The following is an 18,509-nucleotide window of genomic DNA, read 5'->3' as shown; positions in this document are numbered from 1 at the left end:
TTTAATGGCCTCTCCACCTTACAGGTTGGATGCTATCTGCAAATATCAAGCAAAGACCCTGGTTATCTGCTTGCAGGCTTAGTTTCACATCAGTACTTATCTAAATTAATTTTTGTTTGCGTGGACTACGGGGGTCTAAATACCTTGCTCTGCTAGGCTGCTTGTGAGATAGCCCAGAATATGAGACTCAGCTGTGCTGCTGCTTGTCTTCTGGTGTTGCTGAGTTTTTGGCAATCTTCTTGCAAAGAGGTTTTTTTTCTCTAGTGACCTTAAGAGATCCTTGCTGGGTTGTTTTGTGTTTCTTATTTCATTGACTGACTGCATGTGTTAGAGTTCAGTCTGCAGACTAAGAAATGAGACAAATTGAAGATAAACTGCCAATCTGGGTGGCTGAGGCCTCCAAATAACTGATTTCTCTAGCAAAAAATATTAGCAACATGCTCTAAAAAGGTATAAGAAGTTTAGTTCTCATGGAAATATTCAGTGTTCTGTGTGAAAACAGCACGAGAACAATAAAATCCATCCTGCCAAGGTTTGCGTAATTTGAACATTTAACCCTTAGGTTTTCTTCCTTGGTGGTCAAGCAACATTTGAATCTCTGTCTTTCTGACCTTGGGTGGCAGCCATCTGACCTTGGATTTTGTTTTTAAAAATGTAGTTGCTATATCATGTTACTGTAACGCCTACCTCCAACAAAGAAGGGAAACCAGGTCAAAAGCTGCTTGCTGGCTTTACAAACTGAGATGGAAGGTTATACCTACAAACCAAGGATTAAGATAGCCTGTCAACCACATGTGAGGGGAAGTTTTGCTTAAAAGGACAGTAGCTGATGCAGACCCTTGAATTACGTGATGTTTCTTTGCTGGTAAAGTACCTGTCATTTGATTGAAATATTGCTTTTATAAATTAAAAAAAAAAAACCAAACCAAACCAAACCAAAACCAAAACACAAACCAAAAAATTTGTTTAGAAGAAGTTTTCCACTTGCCCATATGAAAAGAGGAGCAGCCACAGCAGGAAATACTCCAGTTCAGCGAGAGTTCTGCCCTCAAATGTGGGTGTCTGTTGATCTCATTTCCCCACTTAATCTGGAAAGAAGAAAATCAAATGAAAGCAGCACAAAGTCCATAAGATTTATGGAAAATCATCAAAGACAAAAAGAAAAGGAAGAATTACAAACCATTGTTACCTTACAGTCCTGTCCTCCTCAGCAAAAACACCCTGCTTAAGTGGCATGAAGAGTCTTGCAAGGACAAGAAAGGTAATGATGTATACACTGCTTAATCATTAATTTTAAGTGATTCCTGTTAATTCTCATTAGCTCCAGTTTAACATGAAACACAGACTATATCATCCTGGAAGCAGCAGACACTCTACTGTTTTTAAGCATCTGTTGTCCCTCTCACTCTCCCACCTTAAATATGTCCTATTTGTAACACCTAAAAATATTTCTGAAAATCTGTCCTGCCTACTATCACCATAATGAGTGATATATTTTCTGAAAAGAAATCATACTAATGTATGTACTCTAGCCGTGGCTCTAGAAGTCATTTCTGTGTAAGAAAATGGGACTTGAGAAGATGTACCAGATGAAAGCAATACATAGATTTTTGCCGTGGTAATGAACATCATCTGTGGGGGAGTGGGGTTGGTAGACCTTTAGAAATATTGCTAAATATGAAGTTATGACACAAGAGATGGCTCTCTAGGTGTCCCTGGCAGCTGTTACAGGGCAATCTTGTTCTATCAGACAGCTGACCAGGAAAGCTCTGACCCAAAAGGAAGGTCTAATGAAAGCCTGAATTCTCAGTTATGTTCAGGGCCTCTGGCACTTTCACTTCCCTTTACCTTCCAGTGTGAACCAGTCTTGGGGGAACTGTGAATCAGACCTACGCTGTTTATAAGCTGTGAAGTAAACAAACATTAGAAGCAAAAATCTGCGGGAGGCAGGGTTACTGAAGAATGTAAAAAATGGAAATCTGAAACACTGATGGCTGTGCTGAGTTAAAGATCCTTGGGCTGGCAGGGGGACTGGCAGCCAGACTTTATGACTACCTGGAAGCTATACTATTGCCAAGCTGAAAATCTAAGGAGGAGCAGCTAGAAATGGTATATTGGAAGAGACTGGAAAGCTTCCCAAGCTAATGTGAGAAAAGGTAGATAATACGAGAGGCAGAGCTTTGTATTTCCAGTTAAAGATACTATAAAGGGTGCTGGTTGACCAGGTCTGGCAGTAGCACTGTGCAGCAGTGAAGCATGCAGAGCAATGCTGTTACACCTCTGCATCCCCATTCAGAGTCTTAACTGTGAATTTGGGCTGTGAGATGGCTGCATTCAGGGTGTCTTCTAATCACTGGGTCTGAGTCTCACATCTGCCAGTCATGATAGTATTTCTTGTAATGTGGACACTTACCCATTAGAGTGGGATCATACATTTGAATCAGTAATAAATCTTGACATGTCAGTGTGTCTTGTCACTGCTGGCCTGAGGCCTACTTGGACTCCCAACTTGGAGATTAATGATCAAAATAATCACACACATCATTGCTGGTGTGGCTGTACAGGACTAGAAGAAATAGTGTGATACAGAAATACAGTAAGGTTCTAGTTACACAATTAACTTCTGCAGCAGCAACAGATATTTTTTCCTAAAATAAAAAGGTGTTATATTTAACAGGTAACAACTTTTTTTTCTTCTTTATTGTGAAATATAGCAGTTGTTTACACTTCAGGAGTGAAACTTTCATACCTCACATCCCCAGATATATAAATATCCCTGGATTTGAAAGATTCGCCTTCTAAAAGGCAGCAAAATAGACCAAGAATGATGAAATTCAATTTCACATTAATACTGACCATGCCACTGGTCATGTCTTTTTGACTTTTAATTCTGCCTAGAACCAAGGCTTCCTGCTTTCCAAGAACATTGTCTAAGCCTGGAAGTCTACTTTTCTTGGAAACAAAGGATTTGCTTCCTTTGTTCTTTACACTTTTTCTGAAGAAACATGATCACTAATGCAATGTTTGCTAATCATATTTCAAAGACTGATATAGATGTTAATTTTGTATAAAAACAATTAATTTTCACAGTGAGTTTTACCATGGCTGTTATTTTAAAGTTTTGTTGACTTTTATTTTTATGAAATGAAAATGTTCCTGGTGTGTATAAGTACTGTATTATTTTCACTAACTGGAGGACTCCCAATCCAAACAGAAGATTAGCCAAGCACTTTTGAGATAAAAACCCCCAAGAGCTCTATGGAATTATTCAAAACCAACATTTTTAGGCAGTATTTTTGTTAGCAGAATTTTCTTTGTTGAATAGAAACAGGAGGGAATTAGGAGATTGTAAATAGAGGCAAACACAGATTTTTAGTGTGAACAATTGAACAAATGTTTGTACACATCCCTGTTTCTTTCCACATTAACCCATCTGTAAGGGATATGTGTATATTTAGATCAAATTTTTAGAAAACAAATGTTAATTGAAAGTTACACTGAATTCTGGGAGCTTTTAAAACATGCTGTACTTTTCTTTATTTCTTTTCCACACAGATACCACAACTGTGTAAACAGAATTAGCCAAGCCGAATCTCACATTCTTTGCTGAACTTGTAAAATATCTTTTTGTAATGATGGTTTGCAGAAGGACTGTATTCCATTTGATTCATAGAATATCACGCAAAAAGCAGTTTAGTTACTAGTAGAAGATAGTGTAAGTCCTTTCTGAATGGTTTGCTATTTGAGGACCCCATTTCAATAGGTCCTCCAGTACAAACAGCCATTCTTTTGTGTTGTTGAGGTTTTTTTGTTTCTTGTCTAACTCAAAGTTACTGTGATACCTTAGAAGCTAAAAAAGATGCATTGTCTATTTTGAAGTTAAAATTTAAAAACAAATATGTTGTCAGTAAGAGTAATTAAAATGTGTGATATGAAATGCTGATTGTTCATGTAACTAAAGGGTATTGAGGCCTTTTGGATTCAGGCCACAAAGCTGAATGCTAATATAATTGCTTTCCTCTCATTATAACTTTAATTATCTATCTGAATAGCTGCTTACAGGTAAACAAATGATAGATCTCATGGTGAATCTTTTTTTAAATACAAAAGTGCGCTAGCGCTCACAGATATTTACTCCTTCCATATACCTACAGAACACCTAATATCACCACTGTGGGCTTTCCTGTTGAAGTTTAACAGGTGGTCAATAGACAGGGAGTGCAATTTCCATGATGTAGCATGAACAAAAAAATGCACATCGATGCAGAGACATTAAGTGCTAACAGAACCCAAACCACAAGTTATCACTTTCCTGAGGAGACTGTAATCTAAGGCCTAGAGAAGGCTAATACTAATTTGCTTTTTTGGTTTTTGCAAATGTACACATAAAATGGGATGATTTCTCTGTAAATTTATTCACATAGGTGAATGATTATGAAATCTCAGGGTTTACTTATTGTTATCATACTGAGCACGTGTTTATGGGAAAGTGCCTGATTGGGTTCAGCATTTGTTATGGTTAAGTATTTGGATTTTTTTTTTGTTAGTTAAACTAAGGGCATCAATTTGAAATTTTATGAACCTGACACGTTCCAGCATCCTGCCCAGTCATGGAGTTTCATGAAGTCTCTGTGTAGTAAGTTCCGCACCGTATGTGTTGGACAAATGTAAGTGAGCAACTGAGCGATCTAGATTTGTCCAAGCTAGTATAGCCTGCATGCATGATAAATACTATACCTTCTTGGTAAATTAATCATTTGCTCTCTCAGTCCTTACCCTCTCTACGGATTTAATATTCGTGTAGTATGTTTTTAGGACAGATTTACATGAAGTGGAGCACTTTTTCATGTGTCTATTTTTGTAACATGTAAAATGAACTCTCAGTAAGTCTCCGGGCACGCAGTCAGAATTATAAGTGCTTTACTATTTTCTGATTAACTGGCAAGAATGACCTTGAAATCAGAAACTGCACTCTGGGGCAGCATCTGAGAGCTATTCAGGGCAGCCAGCAAAGACCAAAAGGCAGGTGAGCAGTAGCTCCTTGCCAGACTTAGAGGCCATGGACAACCTGAAAATAATGGGGTACCCGGCATTGTCTGCTAATCGTGGATCAGCAAAATGTGCTCTAGACAAGATAACCTTCATGACTAAGAAGAGACAATAGAAGACACAGAACATATAGAATCATAGAATCATAGAATCGTTAGGGTTGGAAAGGACTTCAAGATCATCTAGTTCCAACTCCCTGCCATGGGCAGGGACACCTTGCACTAAACCATGTCACCCAAGGCTCTGTCCAACCTGGCCTTGAATACCGCCAGGGATGGAGCATTCACAACCTCCCTGGGCATTCACAACCTCCCTGCCTCACCACCCTCACTGTAAAGAACTTCTTCCTTATATCTAATCTAAACTTCCCCTGTTTAAGTTTGAAGCCATTACCCCTTGTCCTACCACTACAGTCCCTAAGGAAGAGTCCCTCCCCAGCATCCTTGTAGGCCCCCTTCAGATACTGGATGGCTGCTCTGAGGTCTCCACGCAGCCTTCTCTTCTCCAGGCTGAACAGCCCCAACTTTCTCAGCCTGTCTTCATACGGGAGGTGCTGCTGCCTCCTTATCATCCTCGTGGCCTTCCTCTGGACTTGCTTCAACAGCTCCATGTCCTTTTTATGTTGAGGACACCAGAACTGTACACAATACTCCAAGTGGGGTCTCAGAGAGCAGAGTAGAGGGGCAGGATCACCTCCTTCGACCTGCTGGTCATGTTTCTTTTGATGCAGCCCAGGATACGGTTGGCTTTCTGGGCTGCAAGTGCACACTGCCGGCTCATGTTAAGCTTCTCGTCAACCAACACCCCCAAGTCCTTCTCTGCAGGGCTGCTCTGAATCTCTTCTCTGCCCAACCTGTAGCAGTGCCTGGGATTGCCCCGACCCAGGTGTAGGACTTTGCACTTGGCTTGGTTAAACTTCATAAGGTTGGCATCAGCCCACCTCACAAGCATGTCAAGGTCCCTCTGGATGGCATCCCTTCCCTCCACGTATCAACTGAACCACACAGCTTGGTGTCATCAGCAAACTTGCTGAGGGCGCACTCAATCCCACTGTCCGTGGCACCAACAAAGATGTTGAACAAGACAGGTCCCAACACCAACCCCTGAGGGACACCACTCATTACTGTTTTCCAACTGGACATCGACCCGTTTACCACAACTCTTTGTGTGCGGCCATCCAGCCAGTTCTTTATCCACTGAGTGGTCCATCTATCAAATTGATATCTCTCCAATTTAGAGACAAGGATGTCATGCGGGACAGTGTCAAATGCTTTGCACAAGTCCAGGTAGATGATTGATATTTTCAATCTCATATTCCCAGTGCAAAGAGGAATCAAGGAAATGTAGCTGTCCGTGTTACTTGTCAGTACAGAGTAAAGCCGTTCCCAAAAATGGAAGAATAGAAACAGTGACAGACTGTGCCGTGATGACTTTCAAGGGCTTCTAACAGTTGAACATTTAGTTGATATCTCCAACTGCTTCAAGAAAAAAATGTTGTGATAAACAGTTATCACTGACGGGGAATATGTCTGTTTCCTTGGAAAGGTTTTCAGAAATCAGGAATATTCTCCCCAGAATTCACTTCTGTTGGGCTTGTTTGTTTCTTTTACACACAAAAAGGCAGACAGATCTGAAGGCAATGTCAGAACTTGTGCCTGGCAAGTAGTGCTGTTCTGCTGGATTTTTGCAAGGCACAACAAACAGGGGTATGGAGGGAACTGGATGATCTGGATGATCTGGATTCCTTTCTGTCTCTTCCTTAGTACTCTTTCTTCTCTACTTTGGACCCCTGTTTCACATTTCTCCATCAGCCACTGGCACTGATATTTCTCAGAAGGTCCTGTTCCTTGAAGTGTCTTGGAGGAAAATTCTGCTCACTCTCTGCCTACTGCATTTCTCACCAAGAAAATTCAAAATGCATTTGGAAAGTGCCTGTGAAAGGTTTTAACTGCCCTGCTAAACCCTTCAGTGCTGCTTTTAGAGACTATCCATTATGTGGAGGAGGCTTCTCACAATGGCCTGGGAACGTGAGACCTGAGATTGCTTCAACAGCTGGCTCTCCTTCCTGGCACAGTGGCAGGCTGCCACGGCGCTGCCGGCTGAGCACAGCTCACAGCCACCTCATCCCTCTGTGGCAGGCACACTCGGGAGGCCACTGAAAATACCCTAGGCTTTTGCTGGAAAATGCTGATTAATCAAAGATGTTTTCATGGGAAAACATCTTGTATGACAAAATTCCAAAGAAACAGGATAGTTTGCACTGTCAATGTGTTTAATACCGGATAGGTGATCAAAACTCTGAAGACTTCCTGCTTCAAGGTCTAGGGCTCCATTGGTCCATCTGCTAGGGCTGCTGGCTAGCCAGCAACCTAGAGGGCTGTGCTCCTGGGCTCAATTTCATTAATTTTGTGGTAGTAGAAACATCCCTTTTAAAAATTAGATTTTAACCATGGGAAATGTCAAAAATTTTTACTTTTCAACCTGAAATAAAAGACTTCCCAGCAGAAAAGCAGTAGTAGTTTATGTTTGTCTTTGCTATGTAGGGATCTAACTTTTCCATACTTCTTAATATAGAATCATAAAATCATACAATAGTTAGGGTTGGAAAGGACCTTAAGATCATATTTTTCCAACCCCCCTGCCATGGGCAGGGACGCCTCACACTAGACCATGTCGCCCAAGGCTCCGTCCAACCTGGCCTTGAACATGAAGCAAAAGTTCACAAATCCTGTGGTACTACTGCCTCACTTTTGTTTTACCCTGAGGCTAATGGTTAAATAGGTTAGTCAAAACTAGCTGTATGTACTAGAGACACATATTTCTCAAATTCTACCTAAATTTTCAAAAATTATCTCCAATTAAAATGTGGACTCCATTAAATTATTACAGTTGACTATCAGTCTATTATTTTGGCCATTCAGCTGACTTTTATCCTTATATAGTTATAAGTTATGCATGCGATAGCTGATAAAGTAAAATCAGCTGCTTCACTGAAATGAACTGCTTCCACCATACTGTGGTCATATACAACCATGACAAGAAAAATGAAAGCTAAATGAAGGACTGGTCAAAGGTGTGACTTTGAGTTATCAATATACAATGTTCTGACAGTGCTCCATGCTACCTCTTATGAAAAGACAACTACACATAAACATTTATGTGGGGAAAATGTACCTTTGGGTAGTGCACGTGTTAGAATTATCAGTATCTAAACAGTAAATCAATATTGAATTGAATTTTTGTTATAAATTGAGAGAATTGTAGAAATCAAATTAATTCACACAACAGCATTTTTTCATTTTCTATTTATGTTTATTTTTCAAAGGTAATTCTGCAATACCTCTATCATGTACTGCAGTATATTAGAAATGGGGAAAAAATGAAACCCAGAGAACATCAAAATGGCAAAGCCTAGATTCTGCAACTTTTAGAGAAGGAAAATGCTCATACATAGATGAAACTGTTACAGGACATGTTTTTGTTTGATTTCTTTTCACCTTTAAGTTGTCGTGTATGCTAGATATAAAAACAAGATTGATGGAGAGCTTTTGTACCGTGCATATCTATACAGCAAAATTACTTGGCATATTTTTTGCAGTACCTTTTCTTCAGAGATGATATATCTGCAAATGGATTCTTGTTTCTTATCTGATATCCTTCAAAAATTCACTGGCTGTGGATAGAACACCTCTCTTAAATCTTCCTTTGATGTTTGCGCAAACTCCTAAAGCATTATTCTTCGCTTCAGTAGGACTCTGCATCATACTTCTTAGTACTATAGTATCATTAGTGGTATTAGTTCAATCTTGTTATCATAGTTCATGTTATGCTGGTAATGCACTGTGGTTTGCGCTCACATTGAAAAAATAACACTTCAACAGTATTCAGTGTATAAATAAATGTTATTTTGGTATGAATGGAATTTGCACATCTTTGGGCTTTGCTGAGACATAGCTCAGGTGAGGGCCAAGGGAAAGTCTTGGAGACTGAACGTGGGTCTGGGGCCAACATCACTGGCTGCAGCACTTTCTCAGCTCCCCGATAAGACCAGTGTTGCTGTTCTTTAGAACTGACTACTAAATTTCTTTATCTGTCAGGAAAATATCTACCTTGTGACTTTTGTCTAACTTGTGCTAATATAAAGGTGATTTCCCCGCTGGAAGATCAGGACAGTTTACCTTAGTACAAAGGGGAAGTAGTCATCTTTGATCTCTGACTTTCCTTCATTTTTCTGCTTGTCATCATGAGATGCACTATTCAGATAAGCATTTTTAATGATTACACATTCCTTTGAGAAATACATTTGGGCATATCCCAGATATTAACATGGATGTGGTAGTGGTCTTTGAGCCTGAAAGAAGGCTCAGAAAGCAAGTGGTTAAAAATTTTGAGGAAGTGATGTATGAATCAATGAAGCTTGGAAACCACTGAAGTGATGTTTGGTGATATTTGACATTGGAAATACCAGATACAACATGGAGTCTGTGGTTTAACTGTTTGTTGGCTATTCCTGTGTTAGAGAAGTTCCACCTTCCCCTGATGCCTGTGATCCTTTCTTTTCCTCCCAGCACTCCCAGCTATAACTATGCACCAAATATGGATAAGCACTGGATCATGCAGTACACAGGGCCCATGCTGCCTATCCACATGGAGTTTACAAACGTCTTGCAACGCAAAAGGCTTCAGACCCTGATGTCTGTTGACGATTCTATGGAAAGAGTGAGTTCAAGAAACTGCTGTGAATGCAAACTTACTAGTTGGTAACAAAATTAAACTAATTCTTTCTTTACCTTCACCAACCACAGCCTGGGAAAAGACTTTGGGCTACAAAGAATTACTCCACATATCCCTAGTAGAAATGAATTCTGGTTCTCTGCAACATAGTGCCAAGCTCCTTGCTTGTTTCTTTTAATTGCTGAGTGGATAAACTGATGATTTTTTTAAAGGGAAAAGTCACTGGGCCTAATATAAAGCCTGGTATTAACAGAAGATGCATTATCTGCATGTACATGTGGATAGACACAGGTGCGCATATGACAACTTCTATTCATTTCATACACTCCCTTCACAGTTCGTCCTTCATCTGAAATCTGGGAACTGGCAAATCACAGCAACTCAGGTGTCAGTCTGCTAGTGTTTGCAGAAGTTAGGCAATGCAGCGTACAGCTAATTATAGGTAACATGATACACAAACTATTAGGTGTACTTTGCATGACTTTTTGTTCCAAAATCAAGCACCATGACCAAAGATCTTCCCCCAGAGAGATTTCTTTAAACTTTAATAAAAATTTACAGCCTTTTCCCAAGCCCGCAACTGTAAGGAATGAGAAAGTTGTAGACTAACACAGTAAATCAAATCTAAGTACCATTTGCCCTAAAGCTGTAGCAGTCTTTTTTCCCAAGCTGTGTTTGAGTACACAATGACTTTTAGACATAATAATGCAACTTCACCAGTATTACCATATTTTGCTACTCTAATTTTCCAGACCTGTTTAATTTTCCCATCTGACAAATGTGAAATTAAACATGTAAGTTGATATTTTTGGCAGCACAGTAAAGACGAGGCATAAAAGTGTGCATCCCAAGAATGACCATTTCAACAACTTCATCGAGGCCGTATTTGGTTCTGTAAATTTAAGGGAGTAAAATGATGGCTATACGTGATTATGCGCAAAACTTGTTTTGCTACATTAAATTCAGAATTTTTCCTGTGCTGTGTTGCAGTTATATCAAATGCTTGCAGAGATGGGAGAACTGGAGAATACCTACATTATTTACACTGCTGACCATGGTTACCATATCGGGCAGTTCGGACTGGTCAAGGGGAAGTCAATGCCGTATGACTTTGATATTCGAGTTCCTTTCTTTATTCGTGGTCCAAGTGTAGAGCCAGGATCAGTGTACGTTCTCTTATTTCTCTAGCACAGCTGTTGAATCTAATGTAAAATGTTTTTAAGAGCACGTAATTATTGCTTTGTGTAGTTTCATTTCATAAAGGATGACATATTTTTGCAGAACAATGAGTCTTATAAAGATGTATGCCTTTCATTTTGCATATTATTAAGTTACAATGCAGAAGAGAAAATTGTATAAATGATGTGTGCTCCTATAGGATTAGGCTTTGGGTTTTGCTTTTAAAAAGTAGGTGCTCATCTTTATTGCGCACCTTCTGGTTTAGCAGAATGGATAGCTTCATGCCCTCGTTGTCAGTGAGATAAGAGTAGCGTGGCTACTGCTCCTCTATGTTTTATTGGGCTTAGCTTTTTCTTTGTGATGACAGTCTGCAGTACTGGCCTGTCATTCTGAGTTGTACACTTCAAAGGGGATTTTTTAAACTTAGCACTTCTGTAGAGCTTTACATCTTCAAAGCCCTGATAAACATTAATTACCATTCTATTTCCAAGAGAATGTGAAGAGTTGCATATTGAACATATAACAACTATGTCCTTTTCTGTTGATTTGCAGAGTGCCTCAGATAGTTCTGAATATTGATCTTGCTCCAACAATTCTGGATATAGCAGGACTTGACACGCCTCCAGATATGGATGGCAAATCTGTCCTAAAGCTTCTGGACTTGGAGAGACCAGGAAACAGGTGAGTACCAGTGTTATATTTTTTTTAGCCACTTTGGAAGCAAACACCTAAGTAAATCAACAACTGTGGAAAAAGAGATTCTGTGAAAAATGAGCTGTGTCATGGTAATGACCACAGCTTTTGCATTGGAAGAGTCTCTTAAATAGCACATCTATAAAATTGTTGGTGTATATATAAGTGGAGAGGTGTTTTTTTCAAAAATAAATTGTTAACATTGGCAGTGCTAAACATAGGTGTCAGCAGTAAATATTATTATTTTGCTTTCAGGTTTCGAACAAACAAGAAAACCAAAATTTGGCGTGACACGTTTCTGGTGGAAAGAGGGTAATTATTAGGGGTGAGAGAGTTTTGGGACAGCCTGCCTGCTGGGAACATTCTCCTGTACATGCTTTCCTTTCTGCTCCCTCCTCTTCCTTTTTATGGTCAGCAAAGTAGTAAATTTTGCAAGCAAACTTACAGGCCTGACTTGTTTCCTAGTTTCCCATCACTGGCTTTGAAAGTTGCTGTGCTCCCAAATCTCTACCTCTGAAGAAATTTGAAAGCATGCTTTTCTGGTGACTTTCTTAGCTTGTACCTCTTCTTTCTCTAACATTGTACTTATGCCCATTTATGTCTCGTTAGCTGACTCATTTTCTTACAAAATCTCTGTTTCAAATGCAGCAGAATCCTTTTATCAAGTAGTTTTGTATTTTCTAACACATATCCAAAGCATTCTTCGTTTTTGTTCTAGCTAAGAAAAGACTTATGTGTAAATGAGATCTATAACTGCTCCTTGTTTCACTGATACCTCTTTACACTCTTTATTCTCACCTTGCCAATTACTGCTGTGAAAATTTTCTCTGGGTAAAAATTTTACAGCAATTTCCTCCTGGCAATTTATGGCTTTACAGACTATGGAAACTTTGGCTGATGTAATACAAAATGGTGTATATAAGACACATTGTAATGTATAAGATATAGCCAAGCTAAAGCTGAATGAGTATGGGAGCCCTGTAGTGTCTTCAGCTGGCTTTTCAGCCAGGCGAGTACTGATTCAATATGTTTTGTTTTGTGAAAGAACATCCATTTATGTATGAATGGTGCTGAACTGTATCACTTTTAGACATATTTCAGCAGCTCATATTTCTCTTTGGGTAATTTCCAGAAAATCACCTGAGCCTTTTTTTTCACTACATGATCTGCCTTGAAGGTCAGTAACAGAAATGTGTTGGGTTTTTAACCTGAGAAGACATAAAATCTTCAAGTGGCTTTGCTTTTCCAGTTAAATTCATTATCTCCAGAGTTTAGAAGAATGTATCTAAAATATTCAACTTCATTTTTTTTAAAGCAAATTTCTACGCAAAAAGGAAGAATCCAACAAAAACACACAGCAGTCTAATCAGCTGCCAAAATATGAGAGAGTAAAAGAATTATGCCAACAAGCAAGATACCAGACAGCCTGTGAACAACCAGGACAGGTAAGCCACAAGCAACTGCAGTCTTCTTGGTGCCACAGAGAAATACATATTTTTCACTATTTGTCAAAAGAATTCAAAGAATATGCATTTGGAGGGTAGCTAAAAGACTCTTCTTCTCAATACCGTCAGAGCAAAGAAAACCAGATACAAATTGTTCTAACAGTGGTCCAATTTGAGGTGTTGGAGGGCTGGTCCATAGTTTGCTGTCTCAGTACAGGGCTTATGGTAAAATTCCCATGCTCAAATATAACATGAGATGACTGATTTTAATTTCATTCAGTGTATAACTCAATATGCAAGATAATTCAGTGATAATTATAAATAATATAATTTTTGAGTAGTGAAAGCTTGTACTCATTGAGCTAATTCAGAATTGCTGAAGCAAACTGGTTAGTTCTATGGTTACACATGATTTCATTTGCTGGGTAGAGTGGACAACTCACTTGGTAATCATCATACCTTATTACTTATTGAAACACCTTTAATAGAAGGCCCCCTTGCTCAGATACACTTGCAGTATAAGGTCACAGTAAGGATTACTGTGATATCCTGTAATATCACAGTAAGGATATACTGTGATATTACAGTGATATCCATACCGAAGCCTCACTTTTTCTTCTTGTAGCCTTAACGATTTCAGTATAACGCCTGACTCTGATGCAGAAGTCTAGTTGCCTGCTCATAAAACCAGAAGTTACTGCACCCCTGACTGCTATGCTTACACCTGCAGCTCTGTAATGCATATACAGGGAGGGAGCTAGATTAAGAAAAAGTGAGTCGGTCTCCAATTCTCTTCAATCCGTTCTGAATTAATGCTATATCTATGTTAACATATGAAGATGAATTTACTGGGGGGATGTGTAATGGAGCTGTGTATGCCTTCCCACTGACACTACCTACAACCAAGCACATGCTGGGGGCCCCAGGCAGCGGCTCGTGCCTGCCCTGCCATCCTCCCCCTCCGTCCCCATCCCCGCACACCTCCCCACTGGAGTGTGAGCTGATTTCTCCCAGGCAGGCGCTTGTGCCTTTCCCTCAGATGTTTGCTCAGATCACTGCAGCCAGCTGTAAGCCTGGCACTGAAATATTGGTAAACTGTTTTGAACGGGGGCATAAAGCATTTACTGTGCTCCACTTCCATCTGCAGCCACCCATAGTGCTTCGCCCAGAGCAGGTAGATCTCTTCACAGCAAACCTGATGGTGCTGGGGATAGCTCGCTCACTTAGAGAAATACTCTGTCCCTACCTTTCCCCTTCTTGTTCGTTGGAGTGTAGTGTTACAGTGAATCTCAGTTAATCCCAGATTGGACTGGAATATGTTTTGGCTGGCATATCCTCAGTCAGGTCCTCTGCCACGGCTCTCAGCTCACACATGCTCCTTAAACGCGGCCACTTTTGGAGGGGTATACACAATATCACAGTCTCACCCAAGGGCAAAGTTTTCAGGAGTTTAAACACTGCCATTGTAAACAGAGATTAAATTTGAAAAACTGCATATTTTATAAAACTAAAGGAGATCAATGGAGTCCATTTAGACTGTTAGATGCTAAAATGTTTAGTTTTAAAATACCAAAATATTTTCTTTGCAATTATTTCTTATATTTATTACCTCTTATGCCAAAACCCAGGTTTTGAATGACTTTATTTTTCCACATGTGAATAGAAGAAGTTAAGTGTCCTGACCAGATATCACACCTGAAGCAGTAGGAAACACTGCTCACAGCCCTGTTCCCAGCCCACTGTGGTAGACTTGTCTTTCCATCCCGTATTGGTGAATCCTGTTTGATCAAAGGAAGGAGAAGGCCTTGAGCCAGCAAGGAGCGTATGAGAGCCATGGAGTTTGGTAGTGGCTCATGCACCTACAAACTCTCATTGAGGTCCTTTAAGTGCAGAAGATGTATTGGCTGCGTAGATCCCAGCAGCTGTTCCTCACAGTTGAATGAAGGACAGGGCTGAACTGATCTCTTTAAGACCAATTTTCAGACCCAGCCATTGGTGTACACAAATTATTTTCTTAAGCAAAGAGATCAAAGTTGCCCCGATACTTCTAATATCCTGAAGGATTCCTGTGGGGACGCTGAAGTTAAACATGTCTACAGGAATGTCCCATCAGAGACAGAGCATCATGAGGGGTGATAAAGCATCCTCTGGATTTGTTCAACCCATGATGAATGGAGCCACTTCTCCTGCCCTGTTTGCTCCTGCAGCAGCCTTGAGAAGCAAGGGTAGTTTCTTTGTCAAGGATGGACTACATGAGGTGCTCACAGGGAAGTCAAAGTAGAATAGGTCAGGTTGGATGGGACTTTGAGCAACCTGGCCTAGTGGAAGGTGTCCCCGCCCATGGCAGGGGGATTGGAACTAGATGAGCTTTAAGGTCCCTTCCAACCCAAACCATACTATGATTCTGTGATTCTATGAATAGGAAGGGTGTGAATTTAAAAAGCAACATTGGAATAACATGAACTTCAGTGAGGCACTGCAGTGTGAAAGAAGTGTCCACAGGATTTTTTCCATGTAAAAAAGTTCTTAAAGAAAATTAGAAGTTAATAAGCCAAATAATTTTACTTTAGCCCAGATGATTTCCAGTGTGTAGTATGAGGCATCATAGTTTACTATGATGTTCCTCCAGCACATTTCCCTTAGTCATTTTGCACTTCTTGGAAAAGAGAAAGAGGAAATATCGTTAGGTGGGTCTTTTAACTTCATTTTGTCTTATGAGATTAGTTTCTTTAATTTCAATTACATAGGTGAAAATATATATAAAAAAATCTTCATTTTAATTATGGTGGTTTATAATACTGCCTACATTTACTCTAACCAGTTGCAGTTAACATCACTTAAATTAAAATTACCTTCACAGAATGAGTGATTGCTGACAGATTTTTAAATAGTGAAATTACTGGTCTGTGGGAAGTAGCTGCTAAAGGTATGGAACTAAATTAAGCATTTGGGGAATTAATACACCAACGTACTGTCTAGTACATTTAGAGCTTGATCTGCAATTTAATTTACTTTAGTCAATGTCGAGTACATTTGAAATGGAGAACACAAGTGGAAGTTGAAAAACAAGAAAATTTGTTTTTCCTGTATTAAAATGAGATGTGATCCTGAGACCTACTAGTTTTAAAATCTCCAGGGATGTGGTACTCATAATTGCTTCAGCTTATTTTCTATTTAATAAGTAACTTCTAAATAAATAAAAAAAAAAAAAGGAAGAAAAAAACCCCGCTAGCGTAGTAAAGACATTTTTAAATTAAAGGTTTTGAAATTTAATTTTTTTCTATGTTCAGTGTCTATCTGAAAGTAGGTAAACATAAAAAGTGGAAAAAAAGGAAATATTAAACCTCTGTATAATTGCTATCATTATTCCAAGTTCTAAATGACTGTTTGCCAAAAAGATACAGGAAATTTAGATTACGGATTACATTTAGCTGCAAATCAGCCAGGCTTTGGAGTGACCAGAATAACTAAATAAATAAAATTTTGTTTCATTAAGAAAAAATAGGTATAAAATGCATATGCAAAACTGAGTTAAACTATTTTCACTGTGATTTTTTTTTTATGTACTTTTTTTAGCACTGTTGACAGATTGCATCACTTCCATTGCAGAGCACTCTCCGCTAGCTATTTTTTCATCATCCCCTTTACAGGAGGACAGTTTCCCAAAGTTCACTCCCCTCCATGAGAACATATCAGAAATGAGATGGGTACAACTGCATGGATATGTTCACTTTTGAGTTATGTTTAAGCAGTCATTAACTTGGGTCAGAAGTGAGCCCTCGTGGAGGTGAGGACTGTGCCTGCTGAACTGCATTAGCAAGACAACAGCTAACAGGTCATGGGAAGTGAGCACTTGCCTCTCCTTGGTCCTTGTGGGCTGCAGCTGGAGTGCTGCATTCAGGCTGGGACCTCTGTTAGCAGAGGGACTTTGGTAAGCTGGAGCAAGTCCAGTGGAGGACCTCAGAGGTGGTGAGGAAGTACTGAGGAGAGGCAGAGCTTTGTTTAGCCAGCAGAACGGAAGGCAAAAGGGGAATCTAGTTGCTTTCTTCAACTAATGGCTAATTAGAGAGAAGACAGAGCCAAGCACTTCTGGAAGGTGCTCAGCAAAACGTGTATCAGCAACAGACAAGTAGCAGCAAGGGAAAGTCTGACTAGGTGTGTGGAAAAAAAATGTTACTGTAAGAGTGATTAGGCACTGGAGCCCAAAGAGGCTGTGGAATGTCCATCCAGGGATATTTTCAAACCTAATAATGTTGTTCCTTCTTTGAGGAGGAGTTGGTCTAAATGACCTCCAGATGTTCCTTCGAGCAATTGCACATGCTCTTAATTTTTGCTTGCTTAATACCTGGGCTTGAGGATTTCACAGTTTTTCCTTCCTCCTCTGCTTCATAACTTGGGAAGTGCTATTAGTCTTGTCCATCTTGTGAGTTATGGGTCACCTGCCCATGCTGTATTTGCTTACAGACTAGACTTCAGCTCCCGCCCTGACCCAGCTGTTGACCTGCACTCACCCACAGTACAGCCAGTCCCATCCCACCCAGTCCAGGTTCACTCCCCCTGCGAAGGGAACAGCAGCAGGGTGGGCTCTCTGCTCAGCTTTGGGGCATGGGGCAGGGTAGAAGTTTCCTTTGCGGTCCCTCCTTCACATTGCAGAGTGCTCTAGAAATTATGATGGGAACGGGAGTTTTCCTTCATAGTTTATATGCCAAATTTGTCACCGGTTTATGTGGTGTAACTTACTGAGGTCACCTGATTGAACCCTGTTGGTTTAGTAGTGACTGTTGATGGGGTTTAACATTAAATTGTTTGCAGGAGTTTTTTTTATGTTTCAGTGGTACATTTTTCCCCTCTAAGCTTTACTGTAATAAGCTACACAGTACAGAAGTATCTACTCATCTGTAACATTGCTTCCCTCGCTGTTGTTTTAAAATGGGAAACAATTGATGCTGTTTTAACTAAAACTTCTTTAATTTTCCGATACAGCAGAAATAATAGCATGTGAACAAATGTTTCTCTGGATTAATGCAACCTTATCGTAACACAAATCTCCTCTTAGATTCCCACTGAAATAACCTGAGATGAGAATATATGTTAGTTCAGGAGGTTTAGAGGGAAGCTGCTCTTAAATCTTCTGGCAGTTATTTTTGTTGAACTCACTCCATCTTCTCACCCATGAAATTCTCCTGGATAATTAGCAAATATCAAACAAAAGCATGTTAACTGTGTTTTCATTTATACTTTCTATTTCTCCTTCTCTTACCTAAACATGTAATTAATCAGTTGATTCCTAAGTATCTATTCTCCTTCTCTCCACCAGTCTGAGTCATAAAAAATTTTCCTGAGGCATAATTTTTACTTCTGGGACTTAACGCTGTTTCCCAGATAGCAGTTACCTTTCACAGTCTTGTG

General features: G+C 39.7%; 1 protein-coding gene across 4 annotated transcripts in view; it reads left to right on the top strand.

The window, feature by feature from the left end:
* SULF1 (sulfatase 1) overlaps positions 1-18,509 on the top strand; it is a 101,759-nt gene that overhangs the window by 59,731 nt on the left and 23,519 nt on the right. For all 4 annotated transcript variants that reach the window (XM_030505162.1, XM_030505181.1, XM_030505172.1 and 1 more), the window contains 5 exons: positions 9,618-9,768; positions 10,774-10,949; positions 11,515-11,643; positions 11,911-11,967; positions 12,971-13,100. In XM_030505162.1, the coding sequence (XP_030361022.1) occupies positions 9,618-9,768; positions 10,774-10,949; positions 11,515-11,643; positions 11,911-11,967; positions 12,971-13,100 (643 nt within the window). The remainder of the gene's footprint in view (positions 1-9,617; positions 9,769-10,773; positions 10,950-11,514; positions 11,644-11,910; positions 11,968-12,970; positions 13,101-18,509) is intronic.

Source organism: Strigops habroptila, chromosome 1 (genome assembly GCF_004027225.2).
Source record: "Strigops habroptila isolate Jane chromosome 1, bStrHab1.2.pri, whole genome shotgun sequence".
Taxonomy (NCBI): domain Eukaryota; kingdom Metazoa; phylum Chordata; class Aves; order Psittaciformes; family Psittacidae; genus Strigops; species Strigops habroptila.
Note: the sequence above shows the minus strand (reverse complement) of the source record. Positions and strands in the feature narration are given on the sequence as shown.